Source organism: Gambusia affinis, linkage group LG01, assembly GCF_019740435.1.
Source record: "Gambusia affinis linkage group LG01, SWU_Gaff_1.0, whole genome shotgun sequence".
Lineage (NCBI taxonomy): Eukaryota > Metazoa > Chordata > Actinopteri > Cyprinodontiformes > Poeciliidae > Gambusia > Gambusia affinis.
Window position 1 is genome coordinate 24,223,789 of NC_057868.1, and position 20,933 is coordinate 24,244,721.

Sequence of the window (20,933 nt, forward strand, 5' to 3'; positions counted from 1 at the left end):
TCTGTTGGGTGTGATTATGTTTAAAACGTCAAGATATTTAATAAATATCTGCTTCATGGTTTGCACAAGGTGAGAGGATGTTTCGTAGAATAACAACATCATGTTTTGCAACTTTTGCTACAGGAATAATGTCACATGCCTCTTTCGCCTTTTACAAATCCATCCAGCAACACTTTGGGATTCACTCTGAGATGCTTGAATATGTTCAAAAATATACACACAGTGTATATTTTTATTTTGGAAAGGTCCGTTCAGACAGATTTTTTGCTCTGACAAAACTTTGTGCTGGGTTCCCACTGAGCCTTGAAAAGAAGGTGCTAATGTTTATTTATTTTTTGGCTTGATTAAATACAGAAAAACATAAAACTGAGTTTATGGAAAGTATGTCTATTGCTTTCTTTACTGTGTTTTTAAATAATTAATTATTAAATATATCCACCTTATTCATGGTGGTGCTGCTATAGGATGGATTGTATTTGATACTAAAGCAACAGCTACGACAAAAAATAGTTTTTGTTTTGGTTTGTAGTGATGTAGGTTTTTGAATCAGCTGCTATACAGCTTAGCCAAATTATTTCTTATTTAGTTGCAATAATCATACACCCTGTCCTGTTTAATCTCAGACATGTCGAATAGAAATAGCAACTGTGGCTTCAGCTGGTTACAGTTAAAAATGGCCTTGAAGATTCACTGGATCTTATCTGTGATCAGGAGATCATTTTCCATCAATTACCAACAGATGAGGATTCAAGATGAAGGTGAAGAAAGAAAAACATTTTTAGAAACCACCAAAAGTAGTTGTGGTCTTTTTACTTGCTACCTAAATCCCACAATGGAGGAAAATGCTCACCCCGCTCCTTGAGCATTAACGTATCACCAGGGATGAATGACGAGTTTCTGACAATTGTCATCTGATCTGAGCAGATCAAGTTTGATTTTTAGGTGTCAGAAAAACAATATCACGCATTCTTAATATCTATTTTGCAGAATAAAATTATTTTTAAATGACGTAAGCGAAAAAATTTCCATTGGATTTTTTACTTAGATTCAAGAAGCAGGTCAAAAAGAGTTAGATGATGAATGAGGTATAGTAACACTATAGAAAATGTAAAACGATCCTCTGTTATTGATTGGTTTTTGATAAACCAGCCATATTCAAGTCATGCTCAGAGCAATGGAAGTGTCAGATACATGTTTCTGTGAAACTGTTAGTGCCTGATGTTTGAAATGTGCCTCTGTCCTCTCTCTCTGTGTACTGCTCTGCTCCTTGTCTCAGTCAAGACAGAAAGTCAACAACAGAATATTTTAACTCTATTTCTTGGCCACTTTGCACACACCAATCAGTGGATTTAATTGTATTTATTCCAGGACTAATATTTGATGATTTTAAGACATTTTTCTGTATTTTATTTGAAAGAAATATGTTAATTTCTTGCCATATTTCTTAGTAGAAGTATTTTTTATTCTTTGAGTATTTAAAATATCAAATATATAAAGCATAATTATTTTTGCTTACCAGTTTGGTATTGCTTGATTGATCTCCTCATTAGTGGCACAAGTGTATAGAATAAGAAATCTGATTTTTGACATTCTCCTTGAACTAACCACCTCTCTGCAGTGTCCAACACCTCAGCCAAAACCTGTGAATGGACTCCTATCAAATCAATTGCCAGAAGTTGTCTGCTGGTTTATCTTGAGCTCCTCTGATATCCCCCATTTAGTATTCTTGCATGTATTTTATCATATTGCATTCTCAAATTTAACTTTATAATTTATGAGTATGTGTAGCCTAAAATAGAAATTAAACAGACTGTTCCAGCTAATTTTAATTAATAATGTCAAAGTTTGCCTATATCTGATTATAGAGTTTGTATTGATTTTAATAACAGCATAACATTCAGTGTTTCTGGTTATTCCAAATGTAGATTCCCTTCCTCTTGTGTGTCGTCTACCCAAAGTACTTCAGGCAATGCGGGGGTCATGCTTCTCAAGATGTTAAAACATTTTATATTGAGTGACATCCCTCTTCCCCTCTTTACCCGTCCTCCTTTCATTCCCTCCTGGAAGTGTAACCTCAGGATTGTGGTGATATTGTGCTGAGATGGTAATGATGGTGGGTGACAGGCAGCTAGCGGTAAGTTTGGTCTTCACGAGCGCTCCCCCTTTTGAAAAACAAGAGCTAACAAAAGCAAGAAAACAAGTTCTTGATGAGTCAGGGCTGTTGTGGCCTAATTGTGCCTCTTCTGTCCTGTGTTGTGGGGTGAAAACATTGCCATTGACTCATAAAGGGGGGCACCATCATTAGACCAGCCTGTTTCTTTGAGTGTGACTCTTTGTATGGGTTTGCTCCTCCTTATTTCCCTGTTACTGTATGTTTTTGTTGCCCATTTCATTTTTGTCAAATTTTTCATGTCAGAGGAAAGTAAACTGTGTATGTTGAAGAAATTGTTTTGCTTTATTTAGTTTTTGAGGAGGGCTTGTGTGACGTAGTTTTTAGCAGTCTACAATAAAAAGAGGTTAGAGATTAGCAAATCATCGATGCATTTTATTAGTGAGCCAGAAGACGACAGAGTTTTTCACAAACAAACAAATATATTAGCAGAGAATATGTATTAAGCACTCATCTGTAGCATTCTAGTGTAACTTCGTTTTCAAACTTCACTTCTCTGCTGACACTGATGGCATTAGCAATATCAATATTAAAACCTACGTACAAAAATTATCTTACTAAGTAGTTGCCCTCAGCAAAAATTGGTTAATGGATCATAAGAAACCCTCCTTATTTTGACAAAAATAAGCAGGGAGTCATAAAAGATAAAGTTTCTCCTGCTCATAGCTAACTAATGCTAGCTATTAGCTAAACCAGAGATTCAGTTTTGGCTGAGGTTCAAATTTCTGTCCTTCTGTATGACAATACCACTGGCAACAACACTTTGTCTTCTAAAAAACAACATAACTTTGATATTGTGTTTAGCAAGTGATCTAGAGTTTTTTTGAGATTGTGAAAATAATTAGCATTCTTAAAGGCAACACACATTGATGGTGTCATTAGAAAGTATTTGGCCAAATTGATTGGTCCTCATATCAAAGTCAGAAAATAGTTTTCTAGAAAATATTTACTGTAAATCCCTGTAATCTGAAACAACCTGAATTTGCTGTAGAACGGTTTATGGTGTTGTTTCTCATTTAACTAAAGCATCTTGTAACATTCTTACCGGTCTAGCACAGAAAGTAAACTTTTGCTAATTTACAGAGGAAGGACGAGAAACACTGGACCATTGTACTATGGCAGCCATATTAAATGCAGTTTGTTGGACAGTTAGCCTGGCAACAGACATTATTTGGCTAGATAACTTGCTACAATGTAAAGAACTGCTTCGTGCAAAATTTATGAAATATGTAAATGTTTGGGATACCTAACAAAACCTTGAGTTTTAGTTATTTAGATTTTGTAAATTTGCTTTTTAGTTGGCTATGGTACGAGTTAAGCATCTGGCATGAGTGCACCAGATGCTTAACTTTATTCTCTGAGCAGAAAACAGTTTTGACTAGTTACTACTGGATGTAGGAGGCAGACTGCTCATCACCACTTCACACAACTTACCTCAACAAAAAGAACTATTACTTGAGCTCAATCTTATAGCATAGGTGTCAGGATCCACTCATCTTTCTTTTTCACTCATAAAGCTGTCATGTTTTGTTGTGTTTTCCTTTTGTTTTTAGTTTGCTTTTGTTTGGTTTGTGCTATCGTCATCATGGGATCACAGCCCCAGATGTCATTGGCCTTGCCTTGCAGAGCTCTGTGAGAAGGACGCTGAGACAGTGAGGCCACTACCGCAGAGCTGGCCCAGCTGGGGGCCAGAGCCCAGGGGCCCCGAAAGGGGGGGCTCTCCAAAGGGGTCAGGCTAAAGGTGACAATTATCCCAACACTGTAGTTTAGATTAAGGCAAAATCTTTATTTAACTGTGTGCCCATCAGAATAGCTGCTTATTATTTTGAAATGCAGAGTTTTCAAAAGGGGTTATGCCTCAGAGAAACTGCTCTGAGCAAAGTTGGCAAAATCTAAACGAGAGCCCTGTCTAGATGTCTGTGACTCGATGTTTCAGCAGAATGAGGAATCCTCTGAGAGGAGAAAGACTGAATGCATTCTGACATCTACCCAGCTGCTCTTTTTGACAGTCATTCAAGTGGTTTACATGCGCTACCTGTTGTAGTTTTTCGCTGATGATTTCATCAGTCAAAATGAAGATTTTGCCAATCTCAAACCTCCCTCCGTGATTTTGGTAAGCTTTGGATGTTGTGTACTTATTGCAGTGAGTTTGACCAGTTGGTGTCGGTGGCTGGTTGGAGGTGCTTTCACATGTGTTTACTGTTGATATTTTTTCCTTATTTGTAAGGAACTGGGACACCCCCTGTGCCACTACTTCTAGCACCCAGCTCAGCAAGATTAATTCAAGGGAAGAAATGAGAATGAGAGAAAACATTTTCTGTAGCAAGGATTTATGATTTTTTTTTTTTTAGGATTTTTGCCTGTTTAACAAAACAATATATTTCATAACGGTGATTGAAAGGCCATTTCTTCAACATGGGATTAACCAGTTTAGATTTGATCAACCCATGCATTGTAGAATTTCATCCAGACATCATCAAATGCTCTTTCAACTCTTTGAAAAATGTTAACGCTACATAAGGCAGCCATTATTGGACTGTCACTAATACCTGTTGATGCATATTTGACACATACCTATAATCTTATTGGAAACACTTTGCCCCCATCAAATGTTCAATGTTTGGCAAGTTATAGCTAATGTCCCTAATTTTCTTTGGTATATTCAGATTAACTATATCTACCTTATTTAGCACAAATTATTATTTTTTAATATAACTTTATAAGGTGTTAATAAAATGCACTGATATGATGAAAGGCATTTGCTTTAAAGTGTTTTGTGTAAGAGGCTTTTGAATCATATTCCTACGTACCACTCAATGAAAGACTTCATCTTGAAAATCTCTTCCAGTAATGGGGTTCCTAATGAGACTTCCTTAAGCTGCACCAGACGCTCAAGTCTCACCACTTTCCCAACAACATTAATGTAGCTAATGGACCACACTTCCCATTTTCCATTTCTTCCTTGGTCAACAATGCAATCCTGTGTTAAGCCCGGATCCAGCTACACACCCTCAAACCATAACTCTGGCCACTGCAGATAATGTTCCCACTGATTTGATTACTTATTCTTTTGAGATAGATGCAGTGATGTTTGTGGGATAATGACCCTACTTAGGGATGCATTGAGTGTCTTTAACTGTGTTGGGTCACTTTAAGCATTTCTTAGCTGTAGGAATCCCTGGGTTTGCTGATGCTGGATGGGGATCAGGGGCTGCACCAGTTTCTTTAAGATTATGTCCTGTTATTGTTGTTAACTGTGTGTAACTCGACTGTATTCTGTGTTCTTTTGTCCTTTCAGTGCCATCCAGTGCTAATAACTATAACCAGTGTGCCCTTGACCTCCATCCCTGTTTTCTTGTGTGTGGTTCATGTGACTGTGGCTCTCCTTCTTGACTCTAAACGCTGTGTGACAAGTTGATTTGATGTCTGAGAAGGAAAATGACTATATGACACTCTTGTACATGCTCACCTGTATTCTTTCTCTTAGGTTCCATTAGTTTCTCTGTCTTAAATTATATGGGAATTTATGCCTGAAGAGCGACAAGGAGAGACAATGTTAGAGGGGCAAGGGTAAGGCTCTCAAGTCTGTTGGGTTTTTATCAGCTTCCACAGGGCAATCTCTCTCCTTAACCTCCCTCCCCAAATCCTCCTCTTCTACTCTTCCAGTCCTTTCACTTGTATCTTAACCATGTAGCACTCTGCTCTCTCCTAATTTACCCTCTGTTTGAGTTTTGTGTTCTTATCTCGTCTCTCTCTATCTCTCTGTCTCTCTCTCTCTCTCTCTCTCTCTCTTTCTCTCTCTGTTTCTCAACCACAAATTTCTTTGCAGGTACACAGGACTTTTCACTTCTCGTCAACAGCCCCAAAATAACAGCCAAATTCCCCTAATGTCCTACTGCTACTAAAAAGAAATTTACCACACACGCAAAACCTATACTAAACAATGACCTTCTCTCTCAGTGTATATACATGTATAAATGCAATATTATACATGCATATACATGCATAGATTTATGTGTGTGTGTCAAGCAGCTCTCCGCCTACACCAGGGCCGTCTCTCTTCCTTAGTGAATATTCTCACTTCTAACAGTTTGGAACCTCTTTTGCTTCTCTGTTTTTGTGTAGGTGTCTATAGTCAGCCTTGTAGCTAATGCGCTGGGCTACTCCGATCTAGGGCCCATTAAATCACTCAGGACACTAAGGGCCTTGAGACCCCTCAGAGCCTTGTCACGTTTTGAAGGGATGAGGGTAAGATCCAAAGCTAAGCAGCTGATCCTTCCGCATGCCCATTCAACAGTTTAAAGCATGCTAGAACTGATCTAAAGGCAAAGTAAGAGAACAACAGAAAAGAAAAATCAGAAAGTTTGGGGGACTGGTTCTAGAAAGCTAGGAAATGAAAGCCAAAAAAGTCACCTTTCAATGTGCAGTGCTGCACCATGCCTTTGTTAGACCGAAAGGATAAGTCATGATGCAGCTGGGAGTAAAGTAAGAGTGAAATCACATTTATGTGGATTGGATTTCTTTGACAAACGTTTTTCAAAAGCCTGCAGAAAACCGATTTGCTCGAAAATCTGAAATCTAAATTTGTCCACAAAAGCTGCCTCATCACATCAGAGACGAACTAAAAGTTCAGACTACCTCATTGTTTTCTTTTCTCACTGATTGGCCAAAGTGAATGTGAAATTGGTCAAAGCTAACCTAACTTACATGTCATCTCATAGAGCATTCAAACCAACAATTCAATCAACCACTGCTTTCAATTGAGACCCCCCCCCGCCCCTCCACATACCCCTCTTCCTCCTCTTCCTCCTCCTGCTCCCATGTCCTCCTCCTTCCCCAGTTCACACCATTCCCCAATGCACTGAGAACAACCAGCGGGAACCGGGGGGAGCTGCAGGACACCAAAACACCTCTGCCCAAAACCAGTCACACCAAAACCTTCCCCTTAGAGGAGTCTGTTTTATGCAGTGATCAGCAGAAATGACTCTCTGCAGGAGTACGTCTTGTTTTTTCAGCAGCCTCATCCAGTGGTGGTTACTGCTTGAATGGCGCTCTGAGTGAGCTGCATCTTCAGCACCTCAACAACATCCTAACATGGTCCTTATGCATTAAAACACTAGTAAGATCTTGTCTTTTTGCAAATGGATCAAAGGTTTTGTGTAATTGAAGTTGCTATAGAGAATTTTAGAAGAACATAGTGCAGGTTTGACCAGTCAAGACACTTTAGATTTTGTGTTAGGGAAACCCTAACATAGTCTTTAAAAAGATGCAACAAATGTTACCAAGTTTTTTAGTTTTACTTATTTTTTAAAGTACATGCTCAACAATAAACTACAGACAAAATATTTTATTCAAACAAACAAATTAGTCTGCTAATGCATTTTGGAGAATCTCCTGGTGTAAAGTTATAAAAGTCACGGATGCCTTATATGTGAAAAAATAAAAAATTCACTGCTCTAGCCGCCCCCTTGGTGTGCGGCCCTGAGCAGTAGCCCATACTCCCCATATCTAAAACTGCCACCGTCTCCTCCTAGAAATATGCAGATCTGATTGGTCATCCCTGTAACTGGTGTATCGATAGTTTGCGCCTGGTTGTTGTCACCCGTAGTTCCCTCTTTCTGAATCTCTCGACGTCTCAGTTCAAGTCTCCTCTATCGTTCACTATCCTCATCCTCCAGTTTGAGATTTTCCTCGTTAGCTCAGACCTTCCCCACCTCCTCCTCTTCATCCCCAGCTTCCTCTCCTCTCCTTCACCTCCCCACCCTCACCCCCCTGACTCTTAAAAGCTATTTTGAAGCCGTCTTGTTATTCGCACATGCAGGCAGAAGCTTGGCAAATATGCTAGGCAGCCATTTCACTGACAACATTTCTGCTCTCATGTCATAGCACCAGACACTTTAGCACATACAGCAGTCTCTGGGTTCCTGTTGCCTTCCACTCCTACAGGAAGTGAAGCTGGGAGGCAACAATGGGCCCAGTTAAACTCTGACTTTTGAGTTCTGGGTTGACGGTGGCCCGCAATTTGACAGCTGTTAGACAAAACTCCTAACCACACACAGAAAATGTGTCTCCTGTATCTCCCGCCACCCAAAAATGACAATCAGGAGCCAAAGGCCTCTGAAATTAACAAGAGGCCTGATTCCTTTAAATTGTAGATATCCAGCGACTAAAATGTGATGCCATTGCACATCAGCAGACATCAACGCCTTTAGGCCCTGGATAAGCTTTACGGATGGTTCGCTGAAACTGAATTGGTTTTAACTAAAGAGCTTGTCATTTTTGGGGCTGAAAAGCATTCCACATCTGCTTAAATCAACTGTTTATGGTAGCACCAGTGCCCCAGTGAATTAGCACATTCACTGGACGCACATGGTGAGAAAGGTGAGGGCGGCCCAGTAATGCAAAAATGCATAGGAAACAAAATAATAATTTGACCCCGCTGTATCAGTTTCTTTTCTTTTTTTTTTTTACTATGTCTATGTTCATAAATTGAGTTACTGTTCTGTTTGAACTGAAAATGGAAAATTTGAGGTCAAAACAATAAATAAATGAGTGGGGAAGTACATGAATGGAGAGATGACACAATAGGAAAGAGATTTAAAATGTTAAACTGATGAGAAAATATTTTATCTGCATCTTGTCACTTAAACTTTAATATATTTCATTGTTTTTCAAAATAGACAAACACAAAAATGAATGTTTTTTTTAACTTCTTTGTAAATAAAAATCTGAAAAGTGAGGTCTGCTGAGGTAAACTGTAGAGATACAGAGCGAGGAAAGTCTAATAATGGGACAACTATGAGTAGTCCACAGTTCTAGTGATAGTTGAGTTGTGCTCTAGTCAGCAAAAGTCAACGTAAAACCATTTTGCATCACCTTGAGTATATTACTCCAGCCATGGGGGCCAGATTATGTTGTCAAAATGGGAGTGAAAGTGATAAAGTACAGAGCATCAATAGCTGCAACATGTTTGTCCTTTTTTTTTCTTCTTTTCTTTGCTGTTCCTATCAGTTAATTGCTCATCAATATGTTGACGCAAAGAGTTAAAGTTCTCAAAAGTCACTGGGATTTTTGAGAAGCACAAAGTATCTTTGTATCTGCTGCAGGCGAGGTTATTTGGGATTAATCAGAGGTATGAGAGAAGTTGAAACATTCAGCACTGTAATAAAACTGACTGAGATTCTTCCCGGTACATCACTGTTAACTGCTCCACTTGGCTCCAATTGGCTCCACTTGGCTCCACTTTGCTCCATTGTTCTGGTGCTTATGATCCCAACCATCAAACATGGTGGTTGCTGCGTCATGCTACGGGGAGATGTTTCTTCACTACGGACAGAGAAGCTAGTTAGAGTTGCTTTGCTCCTGGAGCAGATATTTACCCGGACGGATCAGCAGGTGCAAACGCCGGTTCTACTCAATATTGATTCAAGGGGGCTTTATTTACAGGCATGCCACACTTTTCAGATTGTTATTTATAGAACATTTCGAAAACTTCGACTAACTTTCTGTCCACCTCACAATTACATGCCAATTGGTGTTGATCTGTATCTTCAAATCCCAAAAAGTCAAACAAATGAGGGAGCAGAAAAAAGTTGCAATGTGACAAAATGCTAAAAGTTAACGATGCGTTTTCAGTCTGAAACTTTGCTTGGCAAACAATGTCTGTGGACTGTTTTATAATTTTACTTGTCTTTCTTTTTTTCCTGATGCTGCTTGCTTTTAGTGTTTTGGGCAGTGTGATTAGACTATTAGTACATAACATCAACCAAGTTTCAGCATATTATTTTTTTTCTGGCAAATCTGCCTGAGGACATTGACACCTAAATAAATATTAGTTACAGTACTCTGCCAATTATGCTTCTTCTTTTTTTTTTTTTTAAAGAAACATCTGAAGGCTGATCCGTTTGAGGGAGACACTCATTTTACACTGTGCTAGTAAACTTCAGCAATAATCTCTCTATCCAAACATTTCTCTATTTATTTATGTATTGATTTGAGCGGATTCTTGAGATTGCACAATGCCATGTAACACGCATGTGTAATAACTGCCGATGCACATTCTGCATTTTTGAAAGCCATTTTCCCTCTTTCTGAGAATGCTTTCTACACAGCATGGCCTTTGTTATTTAAATTTATTTGAAAGCGGTAAGATTGTAACTCGAATCAAGCAAAGAGTCATTCTCTCAGCGAGTTCGCTGGCACCACTGTGGAAAAGTAATTCTGCAGTCTGTTGTTTTGTAATTTAGCATTTGAGATTTGAGGAATTCTCACAAGTGTGCCCGCCATTATTTCCGCGTTCAGCGCTGAGAGAATCCCGCTCTTAGAGCTCCTCCCTGTCTGTTTGTTAAGAGGAGGGAATATGGCTCCACAAAACGAGTCTGCCAAAGAAATGCATGCTCAGCTGTCTGCCTGAGAGCTGCTGGTTGGCCTGCCTAACACTAGTCTTGAGCGGTTCAACAAGTGCTGAGCTTTTGAATCTACAGTAAGAAAATAGAAGAAGAAGAACTGAGCGGATTGGAGATTTGAAGTGTGGGAATTCTTCCCTCTAAATTTTTCCATTTTGTTTTGAGATGGGCTTGTTATGGAGAAGAGCTATATTAGAAAGATGAACTGCATAAGGTTGGGGTGACTAGAGCGGACACTTCATAGTGATATGGCAAACACTTTTTTTGTTTTTTTTTCACAGATTAATCAAACACTCAAATTTTATTGTTGGTTGGTTATATAAATATCTGCTCACACATTTCTGAGTATGAATATTTGAGGTTACAGCATGAACCTTTCATCAGCAGTTCAGTGAGTGGTGTGTGTCATTTATTACATTTATTGTCATTTTTTGGAGAAATATTTTATAAATTGCACAATTAGTTTCTGATAATAATTTGAAGTATATTTACTCACAGTATTGCTTTTAACCGTGTTAGTAAAGATAAATAAAAAATAAATAAATAAAACATTATTTTAGTAACACTAAAACCAAAACTGCACATGCCTCCTGATTAAAAGTTAGAATATAGTTGAAATTCCAGTAATAAAAGCTTAAATTAGTATTATATGAATTCATTACAAAGATAGCTGGAGATATTTTGAACCCTCCTTTCTTTTTGTTTGAGTATGGTTTGCAGATAATGAAAGATGTGGTTATCTCTGTTGCTCTAGAGCAGGGGTGTCAAACTCCAGTCCTCGAGGGCCGCAGTCCTGCAACTTTTATATGTGCCTCTGCTGCAGCACACCTGAATAGAATAATTAAGGCTCTGGAGAACTGATCTACACAAGGTGGAGGTAATTAAGCCATTTCATTCCAGTGTTTTGTACCTGTGGCACATCTAAAAACTGCAGGACTGCGGCCCTCGAGGACTGGAGTTTGACACCCCTGCTCTAGAGTCTTTTTCTGAAACATTTTTCCTTCCACTTAACTTCCCATGACTGTGCTGCACAAAGGTTATTGGCTAACTTTCATTCTGCAGGATGTCATGGACTCTCTGCTGGAAAACTTTCAAGTCAGCGGTACTTTTCATTATTTCCGCATCATAATTATGTCGTTATTGGTTTTTCAGAGGTTAATTTATGGTTTTTATTAACTGCAAACCATAATTATCAAAAATTAAGAGGAACACATAAATATATTTACTCTGACAATTCTATGTGATAAATAATTTGGCTTCTGTTTGTAAATTAAATAAAAGAAAATTGAAGCTGTTCTTTATGGAGATGCCCATTTATTGGAACAAAAGATTACAAATCTCAACATGAATGCTAAAATTTTTGTCTGAAGGAAAAACGTATATTTCCATGATATAAATTAAGCATAATTTTACATCTTGTGATATTTAATAGATTTTGAAAAGCTCATTTTTTTGTGTGCGAGAGTGTTCGAGTGTGCACAAAGCAGTTTTAGTCCCATTCTTTGACATCCTGCTCTTCAGACTCTGAGGTCAACTCTCAAAAAGATTTAGTAACAGTTTTAAGGATTTTTGTGTAATGCCATAACAATATGTAGTGTCTTATCTGAGGGGTGAACATGAGCTGGGCTAGTTTCATGCTTCTCACACTGTTATATCCTTTCTCCCCTGGTCTGGTTTAGGTGGTAGTCAACGCCTTGGTGGGTGCCATCCCTTCCATTATGAATGTGTTGCTGGTTTGCCTCATCTTTTGGCTGATTTTCAGTATCATGGGGGTCAACTTGTTTGCGGGCAAGTACTACTACTGTTTCAATCAGACGTCAGAGGAATATTTTGATGTCGAAGTTGTCAACAACAAGACCCAGTGTGAGGCGCTTATTAGAGATAACCATACTGAGGTCAGGTGGAAGAACGTCAAGATCAACTTTGACAATGTGGGCGCTGGCTACCTCGCCTTGTTGCAAGTGGTGAGCGCATCACTTCTCCTCTGACTTCATTTCCTGTGTCTCACTAACTTGCATTTATTTCCTCATTTTCCTGCACTTTCTTTGATGTTTTTTTTAAATTATTTTTAAGCGTTGCTTGAAGGCCTGCCTATGCTTTATTTGTGTTTTGTCTTTCACAGCACTACGATAATGCCTTTTCTTCATGTTCATTGAGCATTTATGAGTGTGCTTCTCCATGCCTTTTTTCTTCATACACGTTTCTTTCCATGCACAAGCTGTACTACAGGACATGCATCAGTTTCGGTTTGAGTTTGAGTCTCCTTTAATGATTATAATCATTTATATTTATTTATTTTTTGCTTGTTTTTCTGGTCTGCTGTATGGGGCTGAACAAATGTAAAATGTAATATTGTCTTTCTTTCAAAAGGCCACATTCAAAGGTTGGATGGACATAATGTACGCTGCAGTGGATTCCAGAAATGTATGTTCACAGATTTATTTGAATATTTATTTACTGCTCCCACTGTGTACAGGACTGTGAAAAGGAAACTAGGGTCATAAGGATCTGTTGTTATTTAGATCAATCAAAAAGACTAAAACCTTTTTTCCCAAGGATTATTTTTGGTATATGCAGTAAATTAATGAAATTATACCCAAAAAACACAAGAAGCCAAATTAAAGAGTGAAAATGTAATTAATCTGCTCACTCTGGAAAGCCTTTTTCCTTCCTTTCTGTCTTTTCTTTGCCATTTATTTCTTTCTTACTTGTACTCTTTCTACACCACACTCATTTATACATTTCTTTTTTTATTTCCGTACTTTCTTCATTTTTTTCCCTCACTTTCTTTCTTCATACTTTAATACCTAATATAACTTTGTGATCTCTCTTCTTTTTCTTTCTTTTAGTCCTTTATTCCTTTCCTTCTTGAACCTTTTCATTCTCCTTTGTTTGCTTTATTCTTTCCTTCTTTGTACTCTTCCTTCCTTCCTCACAGTTTTTTTTTCATATTTTATTTTTAAACTCAACCCACTTTAGAAATATCTGACATGAATTTAGAGTATTTGGATAATTTGAGTATTTTCTATGTAAAAACAAAGTGACTTTTTAACATGTACATGTGTAGGAGCCCAGACTAACCCAGACACCTCACGTCAGATTTTTCTTGTCTTTATCAGTGAATGAAAACATATTTGAAGTCTAAACATTCTGCCTCTTTTCTTTCAAGGTGGAAGACCAGCCCAAATATGAAGTCAACATTTACATGTACATCTACTTTGTTGTCTTCATCATTTTCGGGTCCTTCTTCACCCTGAACCTCTTCATTGGTGTGATCATTGACAACTTCAACCAGCAGAAGAAAAAGATAAGAGCTGCTCTGTCTCCAAATGTTTTTCATTTTGCTCTCAGTATGAAACGGGAACATGGTGATAACCAATGTTCTGTTTGTCCCTTTACTTTGGAGGTCAGGATATCTTCATGACGGAGGAGCAGAAGAAGTACTACAACGCCATGAAAAAGTTGGGCTCCAAAAAGCCGCAGAAGCCCATCCCTCGACCACAGGTGCTTATGGGCTTTTTTGTTTGGTTACCATGCATGCACTTTGTTCCTTTGATTCCTCAGAAATCTCATCGTCTTTCCTCCCTGTTGCTCCAGAACAAGATCCAGGGATACGTGTTTGACTTTGTGACGCAGCAGGTCTTTGACATCTCTATCATGATACTGATCTGCCTCAACATGGTCACTATGATGGTGGAAACAGACGATCAGTCAGAGCAAACAGAAATGGTTCTCTACTGGGTCAACTTCATCTTCATCGTGGTGTTCACCACAGAGTTCTTGCTGAAGCTTTTCGCGCTACGCCATTATTACTTCACCAACGGATGGAATATCTTCGATGTGGTGGTTGTCATCCTCTCTATCGTCGGTGAGTGACGGGCGTGGAAAGTGTGGAGCAAAGAGCCGATATGAGCAAATTTGCAGTCTTTCATAAGTGTTCACGTCTCTTGAACCTTTAGTGATAAACATTGAGTTATTTTATATAACTAACACAAAGTAGCACTTACAGTTGCCACAAAAAGGACTCTTGATATTCAAAATGATTTTCCAATAAAAACAATACTAATGTTTACAGACACAAAATTTTAAAAATGCTACAAATTTTTGGTGTTTTTTTTTTTTTTTTTGCTGCACCTAAACATTTTAGATAAATAATAAACTGTTTAATATCAGGCACAGATATAGAAACCGAAGCCTAATAAGTGGTTATAGCACCCTGTAGAAACAACAGTGTCTTACTTTGCCACCATTGAATTTTACTGACTACATGTTTTAATTCACACGTAGGAGGGCCTTTTTCTGTTCTGTTTAAGATCATATCACAGCATCTCAATGTAATTTAAGTCAGGACTTTGACTAGACTGCTCCCAAGCATATTCTTAGGCAATTCAGAGGTGGATGTCCTAATCTGCTCCTCTTCCTGCACAACACAAGAGCTTTAGCTTAAGATCCCAAACTGACGGCTGGATATTAGCTTTCAGGATGTCCTGGTATCAAACAGGGTTTCTGTCAAGCTGTCAAGGTCCTAAGAAAGCAAAGCAGTGCTTGACTTATGTTAACAGAGAATGCTCTGCTTCGACGTGAACAAAGTAAAATTTTTTGGTCGTCTTAAATTGCTATGTGTAGCAGAAAACCTTGGCTGCACATGTGAAACATGATGGTGGCAACAGCATGCTGTGGGATGCTTTATTTCAGCTACTGGAGGCAGCAAACTACTTTAAACGGAGACAGAGGTTCACCTTTCCGCAGTTTTTAATCTCAGAGACTTGTGGTGGCATTATATCAAGTGATATTGACTCGTTTGCTGGGTGCTATTTTTCTAGCGACTTTCTTTTACTTATTTATTTTTTTTGTTTGCCTCAGGTATGTTCCTGGCTGACATCATTGAGAAGTACTTTGTGTCACCGACCTTGTTCAGGGTCATCAGGTTGGCTCGTATTGGCCGGATCCTGCGTCTGATCAAAGGAGCTAAAGGCATCCGGACTTTGCTCTTCGCCCTGATGATGTCCTTGCCGGCCTTGTTCAACATCGGCCTGCTGCTCTTCCTGGTCATGTTCATCTTCTCCATCTTTGGCATGTCCAACTTCGGCTATGTAAAGCACGGAGCGGGTATCGACGACCTGTACAACTTCGAAACCTTCGGCAACAGCATGATCATCCTGTTTATGATCACCACGTCGGCCGGCTGGGACGGCTTGCTGCTGCCAATTCTGAACTACCCGCCGGACTGCGACCCCAACTTGGAGAACCCTGGCACTTCGGTGAAGGGCGACTGTGGGAATCCCTCAGTGGGGATTTTCTTTTTTGTCATGTACATTATTATTTCTTTCCTGATCGTGGTTAACATGTACATTGCCATCATTCTGGAGAACTTCAGCGTGGCCACTGAGGAAAGTGCCGATCCGCTCAGTGAGGACGACTTTGAGACCTTCTACGAGATCTGGGAGAAATTTGATCCCACTGCCTCCCAGTTCATTAGTTTCGCCAAGCTGCCTGACTTTGCCGACGCTTTGGAGCACCCGCTTCGTGTGCCGAAGCCCAACACTATAGAACTGATCGCCATGGACCTGCCTATGGTGAGTGGCGATCGCATTCACTGCCTCGACATCCTGTTTGCCTTTACGAAGCGTGTGCTGGGCGACAGTGGCGAGCTGGACATGCTGCGGACGCAGATGGAGGAGCGCTTCGTGGCCGCCAACCCGTCCAAGGTGTCGTACGAGCCCATCACCACGACGCTGCGCCGTAAGCAGGAGGACGTATCTGCCAGAATCATCCAGAACGCCTACCGCGCCCATCTCATCAGGCGCGGCATCATCTTCAAGCGGCACATTTTATCTAGTAACAAGCTTGAGAACGGCGGGACCAATCAGGAGAAGAAGGAGAGCACGCCATCCACGGCCTCGCTCCCGTCCTACGACAGTGTGACCAAACCTGACAAAGAGAAGCAGGACAAAAGCAAGGAGGACTGGGCCAGGAAAGAGAAGGACAAAAACCAGAAAGATGAGTGGGAATCCAAATGTTAGGATCCAGTGACTCCAAAATCTCAATTTAAACACAACGAGAACAGACTTTGGGCCCAGACACCCAACAAATGTAGAAAAATCATTTGCAAGTAAGATTAAAAACAAGGAGGAAAAAAAAAACAAAAAAACACAAAAAATGTTTACATACTCAAATACTACTGAGGCAATGTGGTTTCATGTGTTGTCAAAGACGGCTGAACCAAACGCAATCAGTTTACTGTGGAACTTCTGCTGCACAGCGACCAAGTTCATAGAAATGAGGAGTAAACACAAAAAAACAGGAACTCACGCATTTCTTTGGGGGACCAACTGCCACAGGATCCACCGCTCGACGTCTGGAGCGCTGCGGCTCTCCTGCCACCACCGAGCGTGGATTAACCCTGCTGCAAAGCTCCGGCGCCGTGGCACTGGATCGCTCAGATCCCGACAGAACTGTGTCAGCAGTCTAAAGGAGGGGTCTGTAACTCCTGAGTTTACCGTCTTGATCAAGAAGTGAAGCATAATCACCCTGAGGAAGTTTAGCTTTTTGACGGATGCACTAGAGGCGGGGAGGAGACAAAGAGTTTTATTTTTCATTCGTTTGATTAAATGTGCATCTTCACATTATTTGAGCAGCAAAAAAAAAAAAAAAAAACCCAATAAGATAACATTTATCCCATGTCACTGGTCTTTTCATCCACTCTTTGTAATACTGATGCTGAAAAAGACGTTTTCTGACATGGGCTGTCACGCTGGAATGGGTACGACTCACTAGTCTGTGTAATTTGGATGGAGTTCCTGATAAAAATAATTTTTGTGCTTGTTAAATGCATAGAAATGACTTGCATGAAGGCATGTTTTGATCAGGAGTCATGCATGAGTAATCATAGTCCACAAGACACCAATTGTCAGACCACCGCAGTGGCTCAATTAAGCGCTTGAGACTGTCTGCCGAGGGAACTAGGAGAACTGCAAATGGAGAATGCAGTTATAGAAAATATTACAGAACGACATTTCTATTTCACAAAGTTTTACCTGATTTATTTCAACCTCTGCTGAAGTGAACATGGGAATAATCAACGCAGGCGCTCAGAGCCACGGTCTCGGTTGGAGTCTCTGAATGTTGACAGCTTTGAAGGTTTGCGGCGCAGGCAGAATATCCTCATGTTGAGGCTGCACAGCATTTGGAAGGACATTCAGGCAGTTCTGATCAAATCTGAGGATTTCTTGGTGAACCTACTGCCATTTAAACTGTCTCTTTCCTCACTGAACTCTGGTGAACGCCATAACCATGAGAGCAGGGGATGTTTCACGCCAAGGAATCCAAAATCCAGTGTGCTCATGTTTTGGTAGGTGTCTCATCTGCTGCAGAGGGATCAGGTATAAGATTTGAATTTTCGTTTCGGTTGCTTTTTTTCCTTTTGTGTTCTTGTTTCAAGGCAAGAGGAAGGACTTAAAACTGTGTTGAGGCGAAGGCAGTAGGTAATAGTTTTACTGAGCAACTTTCCCTGAAGATAATCGTTTTATTTACAGTGTGAGTTCCGCATAAGATTGTCCTTGGGATGCGGGTTTCAGGCCGTGCTGTTTAGAAAATTTGAGTTGTTAGCTTTATATATATATTTTTAAAAAAGCCTTTAAGTCTTTCACTGATGTCCATATGATGCAATCTTTCCCAAAAATAAAAGGCTGATGTCGGTGAAAGTGACATCTGATAGAAGAGGTAGCAGAAAACTTTTGCAGGGACATGTCTTGTTGTGCTTAGCATGTGCGGAAGTTGTGGACTAGGGGGAACTGTGAGGCTTCAGGGACGGGTGAAGAATACCAGCGGACCAATATGTAGATCGAGACCCTCCCTTCAGTGTTTCCGACCGACTGCCATGAGAACCAGAGACGAAGGCGAGAGCAGCAGGCGGTGAAGGTGCTTTTCGGTCTGAACTGGGAGTGCTGAAAGTCCCATGTTTGTCAGTGTATCATTGTGCTTCTGTGGGACCTCTTTGAACACTGTGTGGTCTTGCACCATCTCTTCGCGAACCTGCAGGCTTCCAAAACGCTTGTCACCTGCCTAAAACGAGAGACAGCGGTAGAGGAGCGGGAAATTATGAACAGACCTCACGTCGAAGCAGCTATGTTGTCTAAATAAGCTTTGTGGGTGTTTTTCACAAATAAACTGGAGGCTTCGCCAACTGCCTCCATCGACGTCCTGCCACTTATTTTCTACGCAGTGGAAAGGGTCCTATTTCTTAGTGGATGATCAGACAGAAACCTGGCATCCAGCGTCACACCACTGTTGCCATTTGGTGTGCTCAACACTGCCTGTAACAATCTATCCCCCCACCCCTGAACAACAGCAAATGAGGTCTGTTTACAATACAAGGTCTCTGAACCAGTTTGGCGGCTGCACACTGAAAACCAAATACATTCCCAATGAGAACCACAGGAGGAGCGAGTAAGGTCATCCAGACTTACCCATGTTCATCTTGGATGTAATATTTTAGAGTTATAAACATTCACGTTTAAAAAAATATGAAAAAAGTACAAAAAAAATTAAAAAACAAAACATAAAAGAAAAAACCCCCCACATGTATATGTACAGTGCAGGCTATGATGTAAATGGCACAATTGCTGAAAAAGAATGAACTTTTTGAGAGAAGCTATAAATATTGTATAATATTGTTTTATTTTAATGGCATGCTTTGTTGTGTTTTTTTGTAAATACAGAATTTTAAAAATGTTACTACTAATCAAAAAGTGAATAATAACAATAATATAGAATGGCTTCCAGCTATGCCCTTTGTCACATTTGTTACTTTTTGGATTTTTTGAGACACTTTTCACTTTGTTGACGGAAACTGAATGAAATATAGATATTATATAATTCAAAAAGATATATACATGTATACATATGTGTCTATATGTATATACATGAAACAGGAGAACACTGTCACATTTGATTTATGTGCAACACATTCACGTGGATGTCTAAAGAAAAAAAGAAATTGCAAACTGGTTGTTTCCAGCACTCTTTTCAATGTTGGGGAAAAAAATAGCTCATGTGCAATGTTATTGGATGTAGCCTGATCATGACTTTAAAAGGATATTGTTACCAGCACATTTCTCACTTAACTGTTGTATCTATCACATTCAGAGCACACACACCAATCCTACAGACACACTTCAAGGAAACTCTCTTCACTGCCCACCAACTTTACAGGTGATCTTATTCCAAGATGACATCAGGAAGCGTGACTGACTTGTTCTTACATACTATGATACTGCCACCTAAACACACACACACACACACATGTGCGCACATGAGTGCCATTGCAGCTCAACACACTTGCGGTCATTTTCTCATCATCATCGCTATCCTTTTGTTGAACGGTTTGTTTCTCGTGTTCCACTTTATGGCATGTGCCTTTTTTCTGCTTTTTCTGCAAATTTGGATGTCAATGCCACTCTGAAGAAAAAAAAAATACTAACAATGAGAAACGTGTCCAAATTGAGGAGGGTGGGGATTTCTCTTTTTTTTTCTTTTCTTTTTTTTGGGGGGGCGGGGTGTCGGGTTGATTAATCAGGGATGTGAGGTCAGGTGTACAAGCGGAGGATCTTCCAGAAATTCAGCTCCCATCGTACTATTTATGAGTGTGTGATGTTAACAAAAAAAAAAAAACCAACAACTAACTCGAAAAAATTTTAAAAAATGTCCTGTTCTTAGTGCTATACGTGTCACTCACTTGGCTTGTGAAAAAGCAGCTTGCCTTCTGTATTTTGGTTTGATTTCTTCCGTATTTCTGTTTCCATCTGAAATTTATTTTTGTATCAATATTTGATTATAGGAGTTATTCTTTTTTTAGCATGGTTTATTATGAGCTTTTTTTTTTTCTTTTTGCTGAAAAAAAAATGACTTAAAGAAGTGCTTTTCAAACTGTTATCATTTGACACCATGACAAAAGAGGATATACAGTACAATACAATGGTGTGTTGCACAACCACTTGGACTCTTGGTTTAGAATATATGAAAGATTGTCTTCATTTGAGCACGAAACTTTTTATTACCAATAAAGCAGCCTTCCAGTTACAACCTGTGTGGCTTTTTGGATGTTGAGTTGAATGTTTGTAACTTTGTTTCACCACATGCGCATGTGCGTGCGCTCCAAAAGGTTTAATTTTGTTGTTATTTGACCGGACCGCCTGGTAATGTAAGTTTCCACAAAGGACACATTTTGAGAGTTTCCATGAACCTCCCGGCTTTCCGTATACGATCGACGGTCGTGTTTTAGATTGGCACTTGTGCCATACGCTCCTCTTTTGCAGGGGGATTGAACAGAGCTTTCAAAACAAAGCTCTATCAGATGT

General features: G+C 39.7%; 1 protein-coding gene across 4 annotated transcripts in view; it reads left to right on the plus strand.

Moving 5' to 3' along the window:
• The window catches only part of scn8aa (sodium channel, voltage gated, type VIII, alpha subunit a), a 55,339-nt gene extending 34,684 nt beyond the window's left edge, over window positions 1-20,655 (plus strand). For all 4 annotated transcript variants that reach the window (XM_044127861.1, XM_044127852.1, XM_044127876.1 and 1 more), the window contains exons 21-27: window positions 6,296-6,418; window positions 12,255-12,539; window positions 12,946-12,999; window positions 13,745-13,882; window positions 13,975-14,079; window positions 14,173-14,443; window positions 15,439-20,655. In XM_044127861.1, coding sequence (XP_043983796.1) covers window positions 6,296-6,418; window positions 12,255-12,539; window positions 12,946-12,999; window positions 13,745-13,882; window positions 13,975-14,079; window positions 14,173-14,443; window positions 15,439-16,598 — 2,136 coding nt within the window. In that variant the 3' untranslated portion in view covers window positions 16,599-20,655. The remainder of the gene's footprint in view (window positions 1-6,295; window positions 6,419-12,254; window positions 12,540-12,945; window positions 13,000-13,744; window positions 13,883-13,974; window positions 14,080-14,172; window positions 14,444-15,438) is intronic.
• The last annotated feature ends 278 nt before the right edge of the window (window positions 20,656-20,933 follow it).